General features: G+C 42.9%; 1 protein-coding gene across 1 annotated transcript in view; it reads left to right on the top strand.

Moving 5' to 3' along the window:
* Window positions 1-21979, top strand: part of Dennd1a (DENN domain containing 1A) — a 480539-nt gene that overhangs the window by 326907 nt on the left and 131653 nt on the right. Inside the window, 1 exon segment of the mRNA XM_042678648.1 lies at window positions 9759-9884. Within this exon segment, the coding sequence (XP_042534582.1) occupies window positions 9759-9884 (126 nt within the window).

Genomic DNA, 21979 nt, shown 5'->3' with positions numbered 1-21979 from the left:
CACCCCCCTCTTTCTTTTTTTTAAGCATAAGGTCTTGAAGTATACCCAGGCTGGCCTAGAACTTACTATGCTACTCAGGCTGGTCCTAAATTCCTGGATTCATGTGATTATTCTGCTTCAGCCTCTGAGTACTCTTAAGTATCCACCACCAAAGCCAACTTCAAGACATCAATTTCCTGTACGTGCTGAAGTTGCTTTCTTTTAGTTGTCTCATTCCACATGAATTCTCTCAACCAGTGCTATTTGTAAATACCTTTGTAATCATCCAAACCCTAGCTCCTGTTGGTGACTCAAATAGTTGAATGTTGCTTTACCATCAGAGTGAAAATACAGCCCATCTTCTCAAAGCAAACCTCCATCTTCTCACAATTTTATTTCGAGGATTTGCATTCCTTATTCAGCTCTGAGCTGATGACTACAATTTCCACATCTACATGGTTGAGTTTGTCAACACAGCTTTGAAAAGCAAGCATCTTGATGGTTCCCCTGCCAAGGCATACTCATCTTCCAGGCCTTGGACCTGGTGCTGAGCGCGAGCGCATTCTGCAACATTTTTGATAGATGTCTTTTGGTTTGCAGGTGTCATTATGGGACAGTCATGTGTCTGACTGAGGTAACTGCTAATCTGTAGAATTAATTATAATTCAGTGAAAAGAGGGCTTTTGCTCATGAAGAAAGTTGTTGGTCTCTGATAAATATGTTTAGTTAGCATTAAAGTTAGTCTTCCTCTAAATACTTTTCATTAGAACCAGCCATGAATGTCCTGGTTCATTAGAAATAGAGCATTCCCTTTATTCTTAGCTTGTGGTCCATTTTGTGTTGAAAAATGTTGGTAGTTTGTGCGGGGAAAAATCAGTCTAAGCTATGTTGTTAAAAAAAAAAAAGAAGAAAAGAACAAAACATGTATAACTTTCCTTTTACAAGTACATCTGCTTTTTCAAAGGTAGCTTACATTTTCATTTTGTGTGTTCTGTGTGTAAGAGAATGCTTCTTGGTTTATTCATGTTGACAACTGAAAAGCCTTAGACCTAATTAAAAGAATTTCCACAAGCACCTTTACTGAACCATTTCATTACGCGGCACTGCACAGATTGCATTGTGAAACATGGTGATAGTTTAAATCTGACCTTTACTCCTCAACTGCCAGAAGTATGGGGAGGAAACCCTGCTTTAAAGATACTCCTGATGCAGACATAGAGAGGCATACATGCACGCACACACACATATTTGGTTAGAAATAATGTTTTCATTGAATGACCACCTAATAATATAAACACACATTTTGGCTCAGAACTTCAAGCCTTCTGTAGGTTAGATAGGATATGCTAGAAGCAGAGAGTGACAGAGAGAGAGAGAGAGCAAGAGAGAGAATGTGTGTGTGTATGTGTGTTAAAAGCTAAATTGTTTTATAGGAAAAACAAAGGCAATTTTGCTTACTCTGGGGGAAAAAGATACTTGGATGCAGGTGAATTTTACAAATGGATAGAAAATGGCTAAATTCTCGGCTACTATGTATTTGACTTTGAGTGTAGAGGTTCTCAGAATGTGTGGGAAGGGGCTGGAGTACATGCATATAGCCAGGGCTCCTCCTGATCTCTCTTTGGCAGCTAGTGGAAATGGGCCTTTTCAGTTTTTTCTTAAGATTGTACTGTTTTTTACTCCAAGAATATCATTCCACGGATTTAAGAGTTTGTTCTTGGGATATGCAACTGAATCATTACAGAACATAGTGAAAAAGCCATTTACATAATGAAAATTGATCCTTTCTTCTGACAAAATGCTGCTTCGAACTCTTACCTTTCTGACTCATAGGTAGCCATGAGTTGTCAGAAGAGATGGAGGGAGCAGAGACCGAGCCCAAGGGTCATCACCAGCCCTGGCTTAGAGGTCTACATAACTAGCATAACCCAACTCCCCCATGGAGAACCAAGATCTTTGTGGGGAAAATGGGATGCAGTAGAAGCAATTAAAGCCAACTGAGGTCAAGGTCCAGCCATGTTCTAAAGAAAGAAACAGAAAAGCAAGGAATGAGCGGTCACAATAATGGAGATATATTAAGTCAGGGGAAACAAGCCAGTATCATGGGTGAATGTAATTTGCTAGTCTAAGAAACCCCGGCAGCACTGAGAGTTAATGGACTAGCACTGACTAAGGTAGGCTTAGGCTTGACTTCAGCCTCTAACTTTGCTTTATCTCTGTGATACAGGCTGAGTCTCACTTTCCTTGTCTCTATAGTGGGAATATCAGCCCGTGCCCAGTCCGGTTGCTCCGAAATCCTAATCCAGTGCTAGGTAGCAAACACTTGGTATTTGGTAGTTAGTAGGGTGTCCCATACATATTAATTCCTGATTTTTTTCTCCTGAGGAGTTCCTTTACTGGAAAGAGTTCAAGTGTGTTGAGTCTTAAAGATCAAGATTTCTTCATATTTGAGGCAAGAACTATCAAAGATGCACTGTACCATCTTTTTCATTGCCACTATGAAGAGGGTAGAAGGAATTGTGTGTGCACCTGAGGAGAGGAACCAGTCACTGGCTCCTCTGTCCCCTCCAGACTCAGAACTGCCACAGGGGATTAGGAACAAGCCATGGTATCTAGTTTGTTCAGGAAAGGAAGACTTGATCAACTTGCCTAGTTCTAAAGGAAAAGGAATTGTGACTCTCTGGCCTTTCTGCAGCTGCTTACTGGGTGATTTCTCAAAAACAAAAACTGAATTCTAATTACAGTAGTTAGTATAACTCCCAAAGAGGATCAGGGCCTCCTGCAGTGCTGACTTGAGTCAGACTTGTAGCAGAACCGTGTTTCTAGTTGAGGTGTTCACTGAGTCTAGATGGGAACCCTAACCTCCTGGACTAGTCAGTCTATGAGAAGAGACAGATGTGAGTCACCTCGCTATCAAATATATCATTGCCCCTTGCTGGAAAGGAAAGATACAGTGAGGGTATATAATAGGGCAGCTTGGTCTAGTTGGGGTGAAACTGAAGAACTAATAGTTGAGTTAGGGCTTATATAATCAAATATGATAGCCACTATCTACACATGGCTATTTCGGTTTGCACTGGTTAAAACAATAAAACTTTGAGCTCCTCAGTCATAGTAGACACATTTCAAGTGGTCAATAGCAGCTCTACCATTGGACAATATTGAACAGAAAATAAGTTATTTCCATTGTTGCAGAAAGCTTTGTTGGATACTTCTAGGTAAGGGGATGGTAGTGGATAAGAATACTCCAAACCAGAAATAGCTCATCCAAAGGTCCTGGGGTAGAAGGAAAGCCAAGATGCAAGAGCCTTGCATCTGAAAAAGCCTGTAATTGAATCATGGGGCCCTTCCAGGCTTGGCTAGGACTTTTATCTGTATCATGGTGCAATAAGGAGGACACTGAAAGATCTTAAGTAGCAGCACTGATGGAAAGGTGTCATCCTTAATGCCTACCCCTCCTCCTCCCAGGAGTTGCAACAAATAATGAAGAAATAAACTTGCATTTGTTGAGTGCTACCATGTATTACAGAGGTCACTTCATTCTTAGGATAAGGAAGGTAAGTAATCTGCCCATATATAAAGAGCTAAATAATAGCATGCTGAAAGCCCCTTTGAGGCAGTAGTTAGCTCATTCATGTCTGGTTTATGGGAGTGCAGTTGCAAGTCCTCGTTCATGTGACTCTGTTCCCAGCTCATCTCTAGCGCTAAGAGATACAGACATACAGATATATAGATCTAATATCAGTGAGAGGTTCATGGCTGTGAGAAAAAGCTGCTGGTTCTGAAAGAGGGCCTCACAGAAAGTTAGAGACTTTTTTAAAAAAAAGTACAAGATTTTGTTAGAGAATATAATAAAAATATATCCTGGGTTTAGGAATAGGTTTTAAGACCTCAGATACCAAGTAGAAGACAGAGTTTGAAAGGAAGCTTGAATCAAAGCTCATAGAAGACTTTGAAATTTGGACTTTATTGTATCAGCAGTAGGGAGCCAGTAAAAAGTTCCCAGGAAGAGATTGACATGATTCAACCTTTTGTTTTCAGAAGATAATCCAGTGCAAAGATGGATTAGGTCAGAAAGAAAATAGAGGAAGAGATACCAGCTCAGCTCAAAGATTGTTGTAGCTGAAAGATGAAATCTGAACTAATAGCAAAACAAAAAAGCTGGGAGTTCTGTTACATCTATTACCCATTTTAAATCCACTATATTTTAATCCTTACAATCTATATAAATTGCCAATATCACATTTGCCAGCAAAGGAATTGAAGCATGAAAGATTTAAGCAGAAGGAAACCAGGTCACAGATCCTAGACCTAGACTAATCTGACTGCAACCATATATAGCAAGGAGCCAGTAGGCATGGAGGAGCAAGGAAGCCAAGAGACCTGAGAGAAAGCACAATCTATGCCCAAGCAAGGAGGTGTGAAGGAAGTACAGGGTGAGGGCAGGGTATAGGAGGGGCAGTGCCCAGGCTGTTATTACCTACTGAGTCCACTGTCCAACTTGTTCCTTTTCACTCATGCATCAGCCAGAGGTTCATTTTCTTTGTCGTTTGATTGTGTCTTAGCAATGCAATCTGCAGAAGGGGATGTGCATCTACTTCTATCCAGTTACGATTAGTTTCCCTCAATGTTTAATCACCAAAGAATGTGATCTTAGGCTTACCTCCAAGCAGAGGTGCCTCTACTGGAAATGCTTTTCACAATGTTGAAGTACTTGTTCATTTGTTCTTGCATTCAGCAGATAGTGTGGAATACTTCCACTGGTCCAAAAACATGGCTCCAGTTCCCAGGCTTGCAGAATAGGTATAAGACTCTGCAGCTCACAGTAGAACCAGTTGGGATGGGGGCCGGGGTGGGGTGGTGGGAGAGAGTCTGGCGTACTGGTCAGAAGAGTCTTCACAGATGGGGAGACATCTGGGTTGCCTCTTTCTTGTACCCTAAGGCAATGGGTAATTTGACTGTTAAAGAAAAATACCTCACTTTAATTTTTTATTATAGAAGTAACATATGTTTTTTTATAAGGGATAATCAAAACAATCAAGTGTATAAAATAAAAAGTGAAAGCATCTTCCTATGGTTTTAACTAAGTGTATATATATTTACATGAGGTTTGAAATAATCCATGCTATACATATATTACTGTATAATAGTAGAAATACATTTTTCTCATTTCAGAGTATTTTTTGAACTTTTTTTAATCCATATTTGTTTCTAGTACAGTGCCACTAGCAACTTCACAGCATTTCATTATGATGTAACTTATTTCGTGGGCCCCTATTGATGGATGCTTGGGTGGTCTTTCGAATAGTAAATGTATGTCCATAGACAGGACAAGGAGGAGCAAGAAACAACTCTGTCAGAGTTAATGATATGTGACTGGGCTGAATAGGAGAGCAGTAACATCATGTAAATGCTCCACAGGGCAGGTAGGGGGAATGCCAACTGAGGAATGCCTGTACAACCTATTCTGGGAAAGAGATGGCAAAGGATGGGCCAGTAAAGGGTTGGTGAAGGAGTAATGTAGGCAGAGAGCATTGAGGAGAAAGTGAAAGCACAGAGCCCTAGGGTACCACCATCAGTGTGGCCTCAAAGGGCCAAGGTCATTGGACACCCAGAGACAAGGGCAGACTCAGGCCCTGTAGGTGGTGTTGATGAGATGTGAGAATGGTTGTGGAAGGGGTGGAGAAGTACAGAATCTGACATCTGACCCAAGAGCTAGCTAGATGGCACTGTAGTTACAGAGATGAGACACAGAGGAAGCAGAGGGCAGCCTTAGAGGAGAGTTGATGAATGCAATTTTGTGACCTCTTACCTTTGTTTTCTGTCTTCCTCCTATGACACCTGATTAAAGGAGGAAGCCATCCCCAACAGCATTTCCAACACCCCCAAATTACCCTTGTTGAGCCCCAATGTAATGATGTGACCAGCACCCTCAGGAGGCCTCAGGGTTCAAGTTCAGCTTTAGATGTGTTATGGTGGGTTAGTTAAGCCTCCCATTTTCTGCCCTCTCTTTTATTTAAAAGACAAATGCTGTCTCCAGCTATTAGATGCACATAGACTTGCAGTTTCAAAGTTTGAAGTGGTGACGGGTCAAGACAAAAGCTTTTCTGTATGGCGGGATGAGGGAGGTCTTCAGAAGTCTTGGCCTAGGTGGTCACAGGATGTCAGGAGCCCAGGACCACTCGGTTAGTTTCAGGCTGGAAGGCGCTCTCCTATTTGCTCAGTTACAATCAGCGACTCCTTCTTTGTGTAAAATGGTAATGAGGCCATTAGGAGAGGCTCACCTGAAGTGCAGCTTGTGAATCCAAGGTAATTAAACACCTCTGAATGAAAGGGAAAGGCCAGGGAAGGTTAAATGAGGAATAATCTGCGGCCCAGGTGGCCCAAGGCCTTTGAGGAACCAGAAGAGCGACAGTGGCTTGCACCATTTCAAAGGATGGAAATGTCACCCTGGTCATCAAGTGGGGCAGGATTTTTATTATTTGGGGGGGTGGGCGATATTTTTTTTAACAGTTTAATAAAGCTTGTTGCTTTTTCTATTTCTATTTCAAGTTGAAAGTCCACATCAGCGTGCTCATGTACCAAGCAGCCTGCTTCACTCTTCGGGCTCTCACTACTGTGGTGTTGGGGCTCAAGGCTTCCAGAAAGGAGAGGCACTGCACACTTGTTCTATCTCCTGGGCTGAGATAGATGCCTGTGGCTTTCAGAGGATCTTGGGGTTCAGTGGCTTACCTGTGTGCAGTGGTGAGGTAGGCAGCCCCATGCTTGTTCCCATTGTTCATGACCTTCTCTCAGCTCAGAGTGTGGGTGACACATCCTGCAGCAGCTGCACATGAGCACCTCCTACACTTGGCTTACCTTTACTAGTGGCCAGCTGAGCACTGGACGCTGGGACTTTACTTGGCCTTGAGCTTGTCTTTATCACACACAAGGTCTGGCAACACACAATTTTTGTGATTCAGGGTCTCACCTCAAAATCCCTGCCGATTCTGCACAAAAAATTGTATATGACTCCTCTTGGCAGCATTACTCATAATCACCCAAAAGGAGAAACTGATGAGCAGGTAAATAAGGTGTGCTATCGATGGAACAGTGAAGTATTATTCAGCCTTAAAAAGGAATGAGATTCTTATACATGTTACGACATGGATAAAGCTTGCTTGCAATGAGTATTGTGCTAAGTGAAAAAAATTCAATCATTTTATACTATCTATTATCTGATTCCATTTATATGAAATGTCCAGAATGGACAAATCCATAGAAAGGGACAGTAGGTTAATAGTGGCCTTTGGCTAGTATGAGCTAGAATTGATGGGGGGGAGTAACATCTGACAATATGTAATTTCTTTGGGGGATGTTGAAATGTTCTGGAGTTAGGGAGTAGTGATGGCTGTCTGAGTTGTGAGTATACTAAAAAACATTCAAAACTATATACTTTCAATGAATGAATTTTGTGATAGGTGAAATATATCTCAGTAAGCTGCCTAAGTTTTGTAAGTTCCTCTGTAGAGACTAGGGATGTTGCTCAATGGTAGAGTACTTACTTCACATGCAACTGAACCACTGGGTTCAGTTCCCAGCACTGACATGAACAAACTAAATAAATAAATTCCTTAGCAGCAACACATAGTATCTATGGGCCATTTCTCTAGTATATGCAGTCCATCCCAGGTCAATGATGGTTAATGTTTATTGGCTCCTACGTACCTGGAGGACTCTGAGGAAAGATGTGGATCCTGTGCCCAGGAGAATTACCACTGCAGCTTTATAAGTGATGTATGGATTATCTAAACCTAATCTTCTGTTGTATCCTTAAAGTAATACCAGAACATAGATAATCCATATCTAAACAGTTTACAGTAGTGGCTTCCTGAGATGTGTTCCTAATGTGCTAGGGAGCAGCCACTAGCTGTCCACTTCTCAAAATAAAGGAAGACCCTTTCTGTTTCCCTGCCCCTCTAGCTTCATCTTAGCCATCTTCCCCCTCATTCTCTCTGCTGAAGCCCGATTCTTTCTATTCTCTGAACTCCTTACCACAGGGCTTTTGCACATTACCCTCCAGATTTAGCACACAGTTCTCAGCCCTTGCCTAGTTAAATGCTTTAACTTGTCCTTTAATTCTTACTCTAAGCCTGTTTTCCTTTTTTTTTTTTTTTTTTTTTTTTTTGGGTCCGGTTGTGGGGCCTGAACTCTGGGCCTGGGCGCTGTCCCTCAGCTCTTCAGCTCAAGGCTAGCGCTCTATCACTTGAGCCACAGTGCCACTTCCGGCTTTTTTCTTTTTGCTTATATGGTGCTGAGGAATCGAACCCAGGGCCTCAAGTATGCAAGGCAAGCGCTTTACCACTGAACCACCTTCTCAGCCCGCCTGTTTTCCTTTAGAAGGCTCTCCTGGCATTCTTGGCAACTTCTGTTAACAGACATGCATAGAAATAATGCCACACTGCATATTTTTTCTGTCATCTGAATGCAAACAAGGTCCATACCTGGTTTCCTCAGCAGCTAAATTAGTTCTGAGCAAGCCAGGTGCTGGTGGCATATGCCTGTAATCCTAGCTACTCAAGAGGCTGAGATGTGGGGATCACAGTTCAAAGTCAGCCTGGGCAGGAGAGTCCCTGAGTCTCTTATCTCCAATTAACTACAAAAAGCCAGAAGTGGAGTTGTGATGCAAATGGTCAAGCACTAGCCTTGAGCACAAAAGCTCAGGGACAGTACCCAGTCCTGCGTTCAAGCTCCAGGACCAACACAAAATAAAATAGTCCTGTGCATAATAAATATTTGTGATACAAATGAATGACTCAGGTCACCACATTGCATAATTACAGGATACCATATAAATGGGACATAGTATAAATGGGCACTCTGAAGTTTGTGCAGTGTAGCATCCTGATGTGAATGAAGAGCACACTGGAAATAGTGTGACACTAGCAGCTCTTCAGCTGCTGATTTGTTTATAAAACATAGTCCAGGGAATCTTGACCAATTTCTTGTTCCCCTCTTGCTTTGACTACTAGGAGGTTGTTAATTCAATTTTGAAGTATATATCTAGTCACTATGTAACTTATAGTTACATGTTAAATCTGGTCCCCAATTCTTTGCCTTTTTTCCTATTACTATTTCTTGTTTATTTTGTTTTAACCTGCTGCAACTATTGCTTTACATTGTGATGTATAGGTATATAAATTAACCTTCTATTTTTTTTTAATTTTAATTTTTTATTGTAAAGATACTATACAGAGGGTTACAGTTACATGAGTGAGGTAATGAGTACACTTCCTCTTGAGCATTGTTACCCCCTCCATTCTTTTCCCCCTCCCATCCCCTCCTAACCTTCTATTTCTAATATTTGTAAGTAGCTTAAAGAGGGAATTAGAACTAAAAGTCTTTGCATAGTTGGGCTCAGGTTATAAGACTTAAATTCAAACTTCATCTTGGGTTGTTCCTAGGCATGTAACTAACTTCTCAGATACCATTTCACTCTCAAAGAACAGGAACACCAATTCTTTCCTTATAGAACTGTTGAAGGAAAAAATAGAGATTTTCTGTAGGAGTGCTTAGGTAGCACATAGTAAGTACTTGAAAAATTAGTTTCAGTAGATGTGCTTGAGGCTGGTGGTGTGGCCCAGTGGTAACCTACAGTCTAGTATATGGAGCTCCAAGATGCCTTCCCCAGTACTGGGAGAGGTGGAACACTGCACTGATACTGTTTTCTCCTTCAGCAGTCTATCGAATCTAACCCTCCTGCAGCCTGCCCTCAACCTGTGTTTCCTTTCCACCACCAGATTTCCTCCCTGAAGAACAGGCTGAAGAAGGTCTCCACAGCCACAGGCGACGGTGTGGCCAGGGCCTTCCTCAAGGCCCAGGCCGCTTTCTTTGGTAGCTACCGAAACGCATTGAAAATTGAGCCGGTAAGTAGTCCATGGGCATGTGGCCAACTTCATGTTTGGTCAGGGCTGAGAAGCCTAACTCAGTTTTTACTCCCCCTGAGGAGTGAGAATATGTGTGTTTGTGTGTGTGTGTGTGTGTGAGGGGGGGTGTCTGGAGTAGGAATTCCTGGTCTCACCTGTCATATGAGGGGGCCAAGCGTCATTTGGGAGGCCTTTGCTGCTTCAATGAAGGAAGAAATGAAAGCCCCACTGCCTGTGTCTTAAATATGGCGCCAGGCCCTCACCCTTGCTGCTGTCTCCCTGAGGGCTCACAGGATATCCGTGAGGCTCAGTCACCGCATGAGGAAACTGAGTCTCAGAAAAGAGAAGAAAATGACTTGCCCACAGTCCTAAAGCTTCTGCTCTGTGCCCTGCTGTCCCTTGTTCCTCAAAGGGCCTTTTCTTCCATACTTGAGGAAGAAAAGTGTCCTAGGGATTCACCTTCATGGCTTCTGTGTATTGTTGCAATTTGAGTGAATACAAAGTGCACGGAGGAGCAGGAGATGATGTAAGCCTCCTGTATGGCCCTCTCCTTTCTAAACCTCAGTTCACTCTATGTCCCCTACTGGCTTGTGAGGCAATACATTGTAAAGTTGGGTCTTCTCTAAAACTCAGTGCAGTTCTACTTCTCCTGATTCTGTGAGAAGCTTTTGGTTAACCAAGAACAAGCATGCCCAACTCAGCCCCGCCCAAGTGGGTTGTGAGGGGTCTGCTCAGGTCACACTGCCTGTGGACCAGTGCTGTTGTTACTGCTTTCCATTCCCTTAGTCCTCGAAAGCCCAGCAGCCTGAAGCAAGTTCCTATGACTTGTTTGTCTTCAAGTGAAATGACTCTGGGTTTTTGTTATCATCTTGGGCCAGGCCAACCTGATGATGTTGTGAGAGAAAAATATTGTCACCCTGAAAGGACAGTAGGACTACTGGCTTAGGCGTTCCTTAGTTCCTGACTAGGACCCCACAGGCTGGAAGTATTTTCACTGTGATCCTTGTCTTGAGGTTGTGATGTATGTAGAATCTGGCACACAGTGCTAAAGGTCAGCTGGGCACACGTTGTTCCATGGAAGATTTTCTAATATACAGACATCTGTCCCTGAGAGGTGCCAGGTGGATTTAAAGACAGAAGCCCAGGAGTTTGAACCCTGGTTCTGCACTTCTGGAGTTTTACACAGATGTATAAAAGTGCAAGTCACAGCTGGGCACCGGTGCCTCACGCCTATAATCCTAGCTACTCAGGAGGCTGAGCACTAAGGATCATGGTTCAAAGCCAGCCCGGGCAGGAACATCCATCAGACTCTTATCTCCAATTAGCCACCAGAAAACCAGAAGTGGCACTGTGGCACTGTGGTAGAGTGCTTACCTTGAGCTGAAGAGCTGAGGGACAGTACCTAAGCTCAGAGTTCAAGCCCGTGACCAACAACAACAACAACAAAAAGTGCAAGTCACTTAATCTGTTTGTCCACATAGTAAATATAGATAAGACTACCTTGTTCTTCCCACATCTCCAGGTTGTTGTAAGGATCAAGTGAGCTTAAAGTGTGTAAGAAAGGTGTACAGGAATGGGTTTGTGGAGTAAAGCTTGGAATGGAAAGGACAGGTGCTCCCCTCCCTGTGTGGGCCTGGGGCTGGCTGAACAAGCAGAGGCTGGAAGGCGGGGTTTTCCCTTCATGGCCAGTGGGCTGGCTGTTTTATCAGAAGTCGGGTTTTAGGCAGGAGATGGGGCTGTGGGAAAAGCTGGAACTAGATTGGGCAGCTTTGGATGACAGGCTGAGTGTGTGAAATTTGCCCTGTAGGGAAAAGAGACTTGATGTACCTGTGTCAGATTTGATCAGGAAGACAGTGATGGAGTGAAAGAAAAGCTAGAGGTAAAGAGACTAGTTAGAGGATGTTGTGGGGTGTGGGGACTCAGAAGAGAACCTATAGGTGCTTACATCAGGAAAAGGCACCACAACGGAAGAAATAGCAAGATCCAGAAATAGGAAGGGCAAGAAATGTCCACCCTCTCCCAAGCCACTGGTAGTAAGAGGGACAGTGTAATTCCATGGTGTTCACAGCAGAAATTTTACTGGTAAAACACTGGAATCCACTAAGTAGTCATGATAGGTATCTGAGGAAAGTAACTGAAAGAACATCCACAAGATGGGATTGTTAGACAGCTATTAACAGCATTATTGGAAGATAAACAATGGTTTTGGCATGTTTCCTTGAATTTGAGTTGCCGTTCAATCCTAAAATAGACCTTTATTGTAGTCAGCATTAAGAAAGAACATGCACCAGATGCTGGTGGCTCACGCCTATAATCCTAGCTACTCAGAAGGCTGAGATCTGAGAATCGTGGTAATCCTAGCTACTCAGAAGGCTGAGATCTGAGGATCGTGGTTCAAAGCCAGAGTCTAGGCAGGAAAGTCTGTGAGATTCTTATCTCCAATGAACCATTAGAAAACTGGAAGTGGAGCTATGGCTCAAAGTGGGTAAAGCACTAGCCTTGAGCCTAAAAAGCTCAGGGACAGTGCCTAGGCCTTGAGTTCAGACTCCACGGTTGACAAGGAAAGGAAAGGAGAAGAAAGGAAAGGCAAGGAAGGGAAGAAAAGGCTCTCGTGCTTATATTCCTAGCTACTCAGAAGTGTGAAATCCAAGGATCAAAGTTCAGGGCCAGCCCAAATAGACAAATTCAAGAGAATTTTATCTCCAGTTACCTAGCAAAAAGGTGTGGCTGAAGTGGTACAGTGCCATCTGTGAATGAAAAGGTCAAGCAAGAGCATGAAGCCCTGACGCACACACGTGCGCGCGCGCGCGTGCGGGCGCGCACACACACGCATACACAGAGTACTTCTAGTCATAACTGAAAGATTCCATCAATTATAAGACATGTTGGATTTCAGATATGAGTGGGAAGAAATTTTCATCTTAGAATCAATAGACTATGGCAGATTTGTCACTTTCAGTCCCATTTGTATACCATACATACCAGAATGACTTTTCTGCAAGGCCATTGTTGGCCCCAAATTTTCCAAGCAAGCATTGAACCAAAGCATTGAACCTCTGTAACAGCACCATGTTATCTAGGTGGTTTTTAAACCATAAATTTAGTTTTTGAAGTCTCCCCATATTAAAAAAAATGGGGTAATGACATTCCCCACGTAGGACTACTTTGGGGATCCATTAAAGTGATTGTAGAACACATGTAAATGTGAGAAGAGGGAGTGGCAGTGGCTCTGTAGCTGGGGAGAATGGTGTTTTCGGTGATACTGCCAAGATGGTGGGCAGCACAATGCTGAGGAGACAGAAAGACCTTCTTGAGAAGCCATTCATCTTTTAATTGTTCCTCTGTTGGACTGGGAAATATAGCTCAGTGGTCGAACACTTGCCTAGCATGTGCAAGCCCTGACTTCTGATCTATAGCACTGAAAGGACACATCATACCTGCTCTGGGTTGAAGGGTACAGAGACCTAGACGTGGGAAGTACCATGCTGCCATCATCTGGAATTCAAATTCCATATTGGCACTCTTCGAACCAAGCACTAGGATCTTTGGTTTGCTCTTGGTTCATTTTGCTTGACCATTAGTCAACATCTTATGATGTTTGGAGATCCCTGACAAAGCAATCCAGTACTCCTCTTAGTAGTTTGCTTTAGTCTTTTAATATCTGTAAGCGTTTACATCATACAAAAACTCTTCTTAAACATCACTGTTAGCAAGTGACCCCTGTGATTCTCTGCAGTACCATGGATCATAGCCACATAAGTGGCTTTAAGAAAGAAAACTGCCTTGGCCCCACTCAGATTTTTGTGTGTGTATGGCAGTGATAGGATTTGGAACTCAAGGCTTTGTAAATACTTGCTAGACAGGAACTCTACTGCTTGAGCCATGCCTCTACTCCTTTTTGTTCTGGTCACTTTTTGCACAGGCAGGCCTAGACAAACCATCTTCCTGTTTACCCTTCCAACCAGAGCTGGAATAGTAGTATTCACTACCATGCCCAACTTTTTATGTTGAATATTGGGTCTCGTGCGCTTGAACCCACAATCTTCCCAATCTCAGCCTCCTAAATAGCTAGAATTACATGCATGAACCACCATATCTGACTCACAAATTTTCATCAAGTTGTTGTGAACCTCAAATTTGTACCCAGGCCTACCACATTATCCTAGTTCTGTTTCGTTTTGCTTGGTTTTTTTCATTATTGTTGTTGCTATTTCTGGTCCTGGGGTTTGAACTCTGAGCCTGGGCATTGTCCTTAAGCTTCATTTTGCTCAAGGCTGGAGCTCTACCACATAGGCCACAGCTCCACTTCTGTTTTTTTCTGTGATTAATTGGAAATAAAGAATCTCATGGGGGCTGGGAAGGTAGCTCAGTGGTAGAGTGCTTGCCTTGCATGCATGAGGCCCTGGGTTCGATTCCTCAGTACCACATAAGCAGAAAAAGCTGGAAGTGGTGCTGTGGCTCAAGTGGTAGAGCATTAGCCTTGAGCTGAAGAGCTGAGGAACAGTGCCCAGGCCCAGAGTTCAGGCACCATGACTGGCAAGAAAATAAAAAAGAATCTCATGGACAGGCTACAAGACTACGATATCTCTGCCTCCTGAGTAGGTAGGATTACAGGTAGGAGCCACCCACACCCAACTTTTCTGTTCTGTTCTGTTCTGTTCCTTTATCCATGTCTTCAGATAAGGTCTCAGTGATTTTCTTAAGCATATTATCCTGTGTGGGTTTACTGGGTCAAGGCATCCAGCTAGTGCGTGGGGGGGGGGGGGGGGGGGGGGAAGGGGGGAGGAAGGAGAAGGATTGGGATTGGGGGGGGGAGGGGGGGGGCTGGGAAGGGATGTGAAGGGTAAACAAAGGAGGAGGCTGCAATGCTTGGTAAGAAATGTACGCATTATCCTGCCCATGTAATTGTAACCCCTCTGTACAGTATGTTCACAAATTAAATTAAATTTAAAAAATTTTTTAAAAAAAGGCATCCAGCTAAGTCTGAGGCCTTGATATCAAGCAAGGGAGAAACTGGTGATGCTCTGCAGGGCAGAGCCCCAAGGCAGGGGATGACAGTCACAATTACTACCCCTTCAGCTCACCCCTCCTCACTGTCTTGTGGTATTTGGGGTGCTTGCCACATGGTTATGGAGTGGTGGCTTCCCACCTTGGGCTGGTGGTACAGTCATGGGACACCAGTTCCTATAGTCATAGTGTGCTAGAAATATGAAAATAGACTTGAGCCACAAGCCCAGCCTAAGAACTGCTTAGAGTTTGGCCGCACCATCTTGCCTGCTTCTTTGTAGAGTGCTCAAGTTCTGGCCTGAGCGGTGCAGATGGGCCATTCCTCTTCCACTGCACCCCCTGGCTTCCAGCTTTCCTTTCCTACTGAGAAAAATTCATAATGCTGCTTGCTAAGGAGGCTCTAGGGCTTTGTCCAGAGGGAAAAGGCCCTGTTGCTGAGCCCAGACCTGTGCCAAGAGCAGCTTGATTCTCTCTATCTGCAGGTCTGTGGGAGCACATGTGGGCCTGGCCCAGGGTGGTGATTGGTGGTGATATTTCTTTTGGGCCAGAAGAGATGTTTCAAAGGGATCTCCCCAAGTTCAGAAAGTGAGACAATGAGACAACAAGGGTGTCCGGCCACAGCCAAGTCTGCCAGCTTCTCAGTGGCCTCCCACAATACTGGCACTCATTCAACTTCATAGGGATGGCGATTCCAACTGGCAGTGACTTCCTACGTAGTGGAGAACCAGGTGGGCTTCACTCCAAGATAAAGTTCCGCCACACACCCCTGTCTTTGTTCCAGTTCCTATATATTCCATCTTAATTCTTTGTATTTTCTGCACCAAGCACAGAGCATGGCACAATGTGTAGGTGTTAGTGAGTGAATTTTGGAATAATGGATGGGAAGCATGGGCAAAAGTAATGAAAGAACAGAGAGGTGTTGGAGGCAGAGGTTGGCACTGAGCATGGGTTCAGTGTACATACATTGTTTCCTGTCTTGTCTGCTGTAGGCTTTGGAGGTTGCTGCTGCCTGGCAGAGGGGAGGGTGTCTGAAAATCACAAGGGCATGTGACCCATTTTTCAGTCACCTGGAGAATATCAGATGCAAAGCCCAAGACATTTAACAGTATTGGCCAAGCCAACTTGTTCTTCTTTACTTAAATGACAGAACCACAAGCAGCCAGGAAGCCCCATTCGGAGAAACCTCCTTTATCCATGTCAAGCGCAGTCCAGGCTCCAGCTCATTTATTTAGGCCTTTCTTGCTCTCTGACACGCCTCCTAGCAGTTGCCAGGCAACTCTGGGAGTAGCAGTGTGTGTTGGGGATTAACTAGTTAGGGCTGGGGTCCTTTTTGGCAAGAAGGGGATAAAAGACAAATGATTTTAATTGCTAGGCCAAGGATCCTTTCTCTGGTAGAAAATGGCAACTTTGGGAGGGTGAGCGCAGCAGTGTGATTCTTGAAGTTGCCTTGAATGGTCTCCTTTCTCCCTCCTAGGGAGAATGAATAAATTTTTAAAAGAATCTCTTACCTTACTCCTTTGTTTAAAATAATATGATCATGAAATCGAGTAAGACTAACCTACCTCCTTTGAAAGACATTTCCTATCACAGTAGTCTCTGTTTTAAAGACCTTTTGAGAAGAGATTCGTGTGCTTTCATTTCTCCCTTTTTCTGCTTGGAGCTTTGCATCTCCTGCTACGTGGCGTTGTCTTAAGGTGATGCCTATGAAGGCACATCCCCCTTGTGTGGCCATTTCAGTCCTTAGGAAATGTCAGATCAAAGATCAGAGTCCATGGTCTTGGGAGCTCAAAGGCGCATTTTGTTCTGTGCATTGTCTGCAGAAAGGCTGGTCTGATGGGGCACTGTGGGAGTTGTTTATCAGCTAGCTTGCCTGGTCCTCTTGAGGCCTGCCTGCTGGCTGGGCCAGCCCCTGCCTATGGGGGCCTAGTGCTGGGACTAGGGCCGTGAATAAGCTGTGTAAACAGGCTATGGCCTGCTCACTCCAGTCCTGCTTTCTCAGTTCATTCCAAATCTGGCTGAAGGGGCACAGGTGTCATCTACCTACCAGCCCTGATTTTACACATGATTCTGCTGAGTCATATTTATCTACCTAAAACCCCTTGAAGGCACAGAAGTTAAGAGAAAAGCAGATTGATAGCCAGGCTTTCAAGCATGAATGCACGAGGCTATGTTGAAGCAGATTGGAAAGACACCATGTGTATCTGTATCCTGCTTGAGTAGAACTATTGATCTCATGGTTTTTAAAAGGAGAGCCTATATTTATGTCTATGTTTACTTTAGTATAGCGAAAAATACGAGAAGAAAACCAAGGCATCACTATAGTTCCACTGAACTTTATATATATACTTATATGTATTTACTTGTTTCTCATGGTACAAAGAGTTTGCCCCTCCCTCCCATAAGTACCTAATAAGTACTTCATAAGTACTTTTATATTGCTACAGAATATTCCATCCAGAACAGGAATATTACCATGACCACATTCCCATATTGGGTATTGATGCCATCTCTCATTTTTCTACACTATAATTAATTTTCCCCAAAAACCTTTGGAATAAAGCTTTGTAATATTATATTTGGAGCTTTCTGAGTGGAAGAAATATGTCTGTATGCAGGAGCCTGTGATGTAGAGGCAAATTTATGGTGATGTTATGAGGAGGTAACTTCCAGTATGCAGAGAAGGGTCCAGAATAGGATGTATGAAGAGCCCTTGATGGGTTGGTAGGTACTCCCTGCCGTCCACAAAAGCAGAGGATTCTCAGAACACACAGAAGGGATGTGCTAAATGAGGATGGAGGCATCCTAAGAGGCTACATACTGTATAGCAAGGTGAGAAATCAGGATGAGAGAAACTCATGGGAAAGGCAGAGAGGAGGTGTGTCCTGAAAGTGAATGGTTTGTATACCTGTGAACCTCGTGCTCAGGGTTTGTAATTTTCCACACAGCTTGAGAATGGTAGAGCTGGGAATGGAAGCCAGCTCTGACTTCAGAGTCCCCTCCCCCCCCCCCCCCCACCACCGCCCCTTCAACTATGGGAAATCAGCTCAATTGTCTGTCTTACTTTCACAATATTGTGCAACCATTACAACTATTTTCAACATTTTTCATCATTCCAGACAGACACTTTCTGTCCATTGAGCAATAAGTTTCCACTTCTGCCTTACCAGTGCTTGGTGACCTCTTACCTACCTGCTGCTTCTATGGATTTGCCTGTGGAAGGTATTTCATAGAAGTGGAATTATACACTACTTGTCTCTTTTTGTCAGGCTTATTTCCCTTAGCATAATGTTTTTAAGGTTCATCTAAGTTGCAGCTTGAATCCAAAGTTTCATCCTTTTTTAATACTAAATGTTACCCTACTTACCATATGAGTAGACCTTATTTTTCTTTTCCCTTTCACCTGTTGATGGACATGTAAGTTTCCACCATTGGGCTATGGTGAATATGCTGCTGTGGACATTTGTATACAAGTATTGGTCTGAATGCCTACTCTCAGATCTTATGGATCTATACCTGGGAGTGGAATGGCTGGGTCATGTGGAGATTCTATGTTTAACAATATTTTTGTTGCTTAAAAATGGATTCTGTATGAGTTACAAAGTGGTAAGCTTGGGTTTTTTCATTTATCAATTGAAGTCTTTTTTATTTAAAAAAAATAACAACTTTGTTTTGATTTCGTTTGGTTTGGTTGTATGGTACTAAAGCACAAACCAAGGGAATGATGTATGGTAGGCAAGTGCTCTACCACTGAGCCATGCCCCAGTGAACTTTTTGAAGAACCACCAAACTGTGTTCTGTACCAAGCTTGTGCTTTTGCTGCATAGATGTTGGTGTCTTTGTATAGCATTAAGTAGCCCCAAACGTCCTCTAGAAAAACTTGGTGAAAGACTTTCTTATTTTCTCATCCATTTCAGGCAAGTAGATTGGGAATAAGGCCAGAACCTACCAGCCTGAGCTAAGTAGATGCACTAGCCAGAGTCTGAAGTAGTCCACAGAAAGGGCTGGGAAACTATCAGCGACCATTTTTTTTCTTGCTTAGTTGCCATCCAAAGTCAAAATCATGTCCCATCAAGAAGAGGGGATAAAAGGAGGTGTTTGCACTACTGGGTCTCTGGGAGGCACCACTGAAGCTGGGTAGCCGAGGAAGCTACCAGGTATGACTGAGGGAGCACAGCCTCACAAGCCACCTGGGTTTCGATTCTACTTGAAGTCACTCATCCTCGTGTCCTCACTTGGGAAATGGAAATTGCACCTCCTTTGTAGATGTCTATAAAACACCAGCACAGAGCCTGCTGAGTAGGTAGTAGCTAAATGACAGCAACCATTTCTGGGTGATAGGAAGGGTAGAGGAGGAGAATCAATTGTACATTCTAGAACAGTAGTTTCCATGCTGGTTCAGCAAGTGTCAGGGTACCTGTGGCCATGTAAAACAACCTCTTAGTCCTGTCTCTTCATCTTTCATGTCAAATAATATGAAAAGATTTGAATGGAATCACATACTTAGTTATTTCCTTTAATATTGGAGTATTCATGTTATTGCTTGCCAGCACTGACTAATGAGGGTGATAGGTACCTTGCAAGGGTTTAAAATAAAACCACTTTTTTTTAATGCATAAAAATGTTGAGTACCAGTGGCTAGCTACTCAGGAGACTGAGATCTGAGGATTTACAGTTTGAAGCCAGTAGATTGGGAATAAGGCCAGAACCTACCACCCTGAGCCCAAGGGGGGGAAAAAAAGTCCATGAGACTGTCTTCAACTAGCCACCAAAAAGCCAGAAGTGGAACTACGGCTCAAGTAGTAGAGCACTAGCCTTTAGCAAAAAAGCTAAGGAAGTAGTTCTGGCTCTGAGTTGAAGCCCCAGTACTGGCGCGCACGCGCACACATGCGTGCGTGTGTGTGTGTGTGTGTGTGTGTGTGTGTGTGTGTGTGTGTGTACGTACACACATACATACATACATACATACACACACAATCATAAAAGAAAATGTAATTAAGAATTTTTTTCTGTTTCATCAAAACATTTTTTTTTTGCATATTGAGAGACAGTGGCCATTGTTTATTATTGTCACCAAACCACCACTGTCCACAGCACAGAGACACTAGTGTTGTTCGGGAACTAGTGTTGTTGCAAGTCCCATTCCCTCAGAGTTGTACAATAAATTCTTGATGAACTGAGAACCATTGTTCTGGAAGTAGACTGCCCAAGTGAAAAGTAGTTTCCTAAATGAAAGAAAATGAGAACTGGCAGGAAATCTGCCTAAACACCGTGATCAAGCTCAACTGAATGATTTCAAAGAGCATCGCTGAACTTGATGAAAACGAAATGCCTATATGTTGTAAAAACTTGAAAAATAAAGCACAGCTAGTGTTTCTTAGTTTATCCCAGAGGAATTCTAGGCTTTAACTTGGTCTCATTTAATAATCCTAGCTTTTCTCCTACTTAATTTCATTCGGATGGACTCTTTCCTATCCATTGGTGCCCCTCACATAGTCTAGGATGAGTAAATGTTCTTCAATGTGAATGAATGATATCTGCTTTTACTATGTGTCAGAGAGTGGGGGTTATATTTCAGCTTTGCACAATGTTATAATATAGATGTATTAAGTCCAAAAAGTATATTACCCACAGTTTCATCTGAGAATAGAAGAATAAACTGACACACAATGTGTCTAAATAAACAAAGGCACAGCCACAGCTGCATGTAGCTGACCAGAAATGTTTAGGGCCTGGAGAGGGCTATCTTCTGTGAAATCATAGCTGTTCTATTCTAGCTAAAAACATATAAAAGGAGAGTACATTCATGGACTAAACCAGACTACTATGGCAGTTTTCGACACTATATCTTTGTTGGAAGCAGTGGTAAACAGATATGGTGTCTGTTACTAGTGTTTTAAATCAGTGTTGCTTTAGGGTCTTTTGCTTCTCCAATGAAACTCTGAAAAGAATGCCTTTCTGATTTCTTAATGAAATAACAACATTTGACAATCTGGAGCTCTATATCCTCCTATGTGTAGCTAGACTGAGCTTAGGAACAGGGACATTCTTTCCTCTACGTAGCACACAGAAGCAGTATAGCAACATAGAGGGAAGGAAGGGGTTCATGGTACTCGGAGAGAGTACAAGATAAATGTGTAGATTTCCTTCCTCTGCCCTGCTCTTGGAAATGCATCTATACTGATTATCTGTGGGGGTGATAGACTTTGAAATAATCAACTACATTATATTCAGCCTGATGCTACCCTTCCACAAAGAACTTGAAACCTGCTCTGTAAGACAGTGGAGAATCATGTTTACACATGTACTTCTGGCACGGAGCCTGGTACCTAGGAGATTCTCAATAACTGTCTTTTGAATGAATGAAATTATCATAGTTCTTACTCACAATGAATATGCTTAGTTGTTTGGGAGCCGAAACCAGTTTTCTTAAACAAATCATTAAGACTTAAGGAGAAGAAAAAATATCAAGCATTTATTATGTGCCAGGTTCTTTATATAACATTCCCTTATTTGATTTTAACAAAAGCAGTACAGCCCCATTTTACTGATGAGAAACAGAGGCTTGAAAAGGTTATGTCTCTTTTTAAGAAGTGGCAGAGTCAGGATTCGGCCTCTCCATCTGCCTGATTCTGGTGAGCACACCCTTTCCCCTGTCCGCTCTCTGCAGTGGTGACTACCATATGGTCCATGTTACATGTAGTTCGAGGGCATTTCAGAAGAAAGCTGAGCTGGTTTTCTCTTAGGAGTCAATTCCTCTAATCTGTGCAAATGCTTCTGACAAATACAGGTTAAACTAACACCATTTATAAACTATTTTGCGAAGGGGAAATGTCAAAATCTTATACATCTTTTTAAAAACATTCCCTTAATAGATAGTTTTAATTGCCTAATATTTTGTTGTTTAAATATTTGATATTTATAGTGATAATTGGATGAAGACGTAAAACACGGGTTGCATGCAGCCTTTCCTCATCTTTTCCTGGGCTGACACCTAGTGGCCAGCTTTCTCAGAGGCAGCATTAGCCCACGTTTTTTTTGATGGCTGTTTTCAGTTAGTTTTAGGGATTTTTTTTTTTTTAAGGTCAGGT

This window comes from Dipodomys spectabilis, unplaced genomic scaffold (assembly GCF_019054845.1).
Source record: "Dipodomys spectabilis isolate Male_0828 unplaced genomic scaffold, ASM1905484v1 ptg000046l, whole genome shotgun sequence".
In the NCBI taxonomy this organism is placed as follows: domain Eukaryota; kingdom Metazoa; phylum Chordata; class Mammalia; order Rodentia; family Heteromyidae; genus Dipodomys; species Dipodomys spectabilis.
The sequence above is the reverse complement of the archived record's forward strand: the minus strand, read 5'-3'. Positions and strand labels throughout refer to the sequence as shown.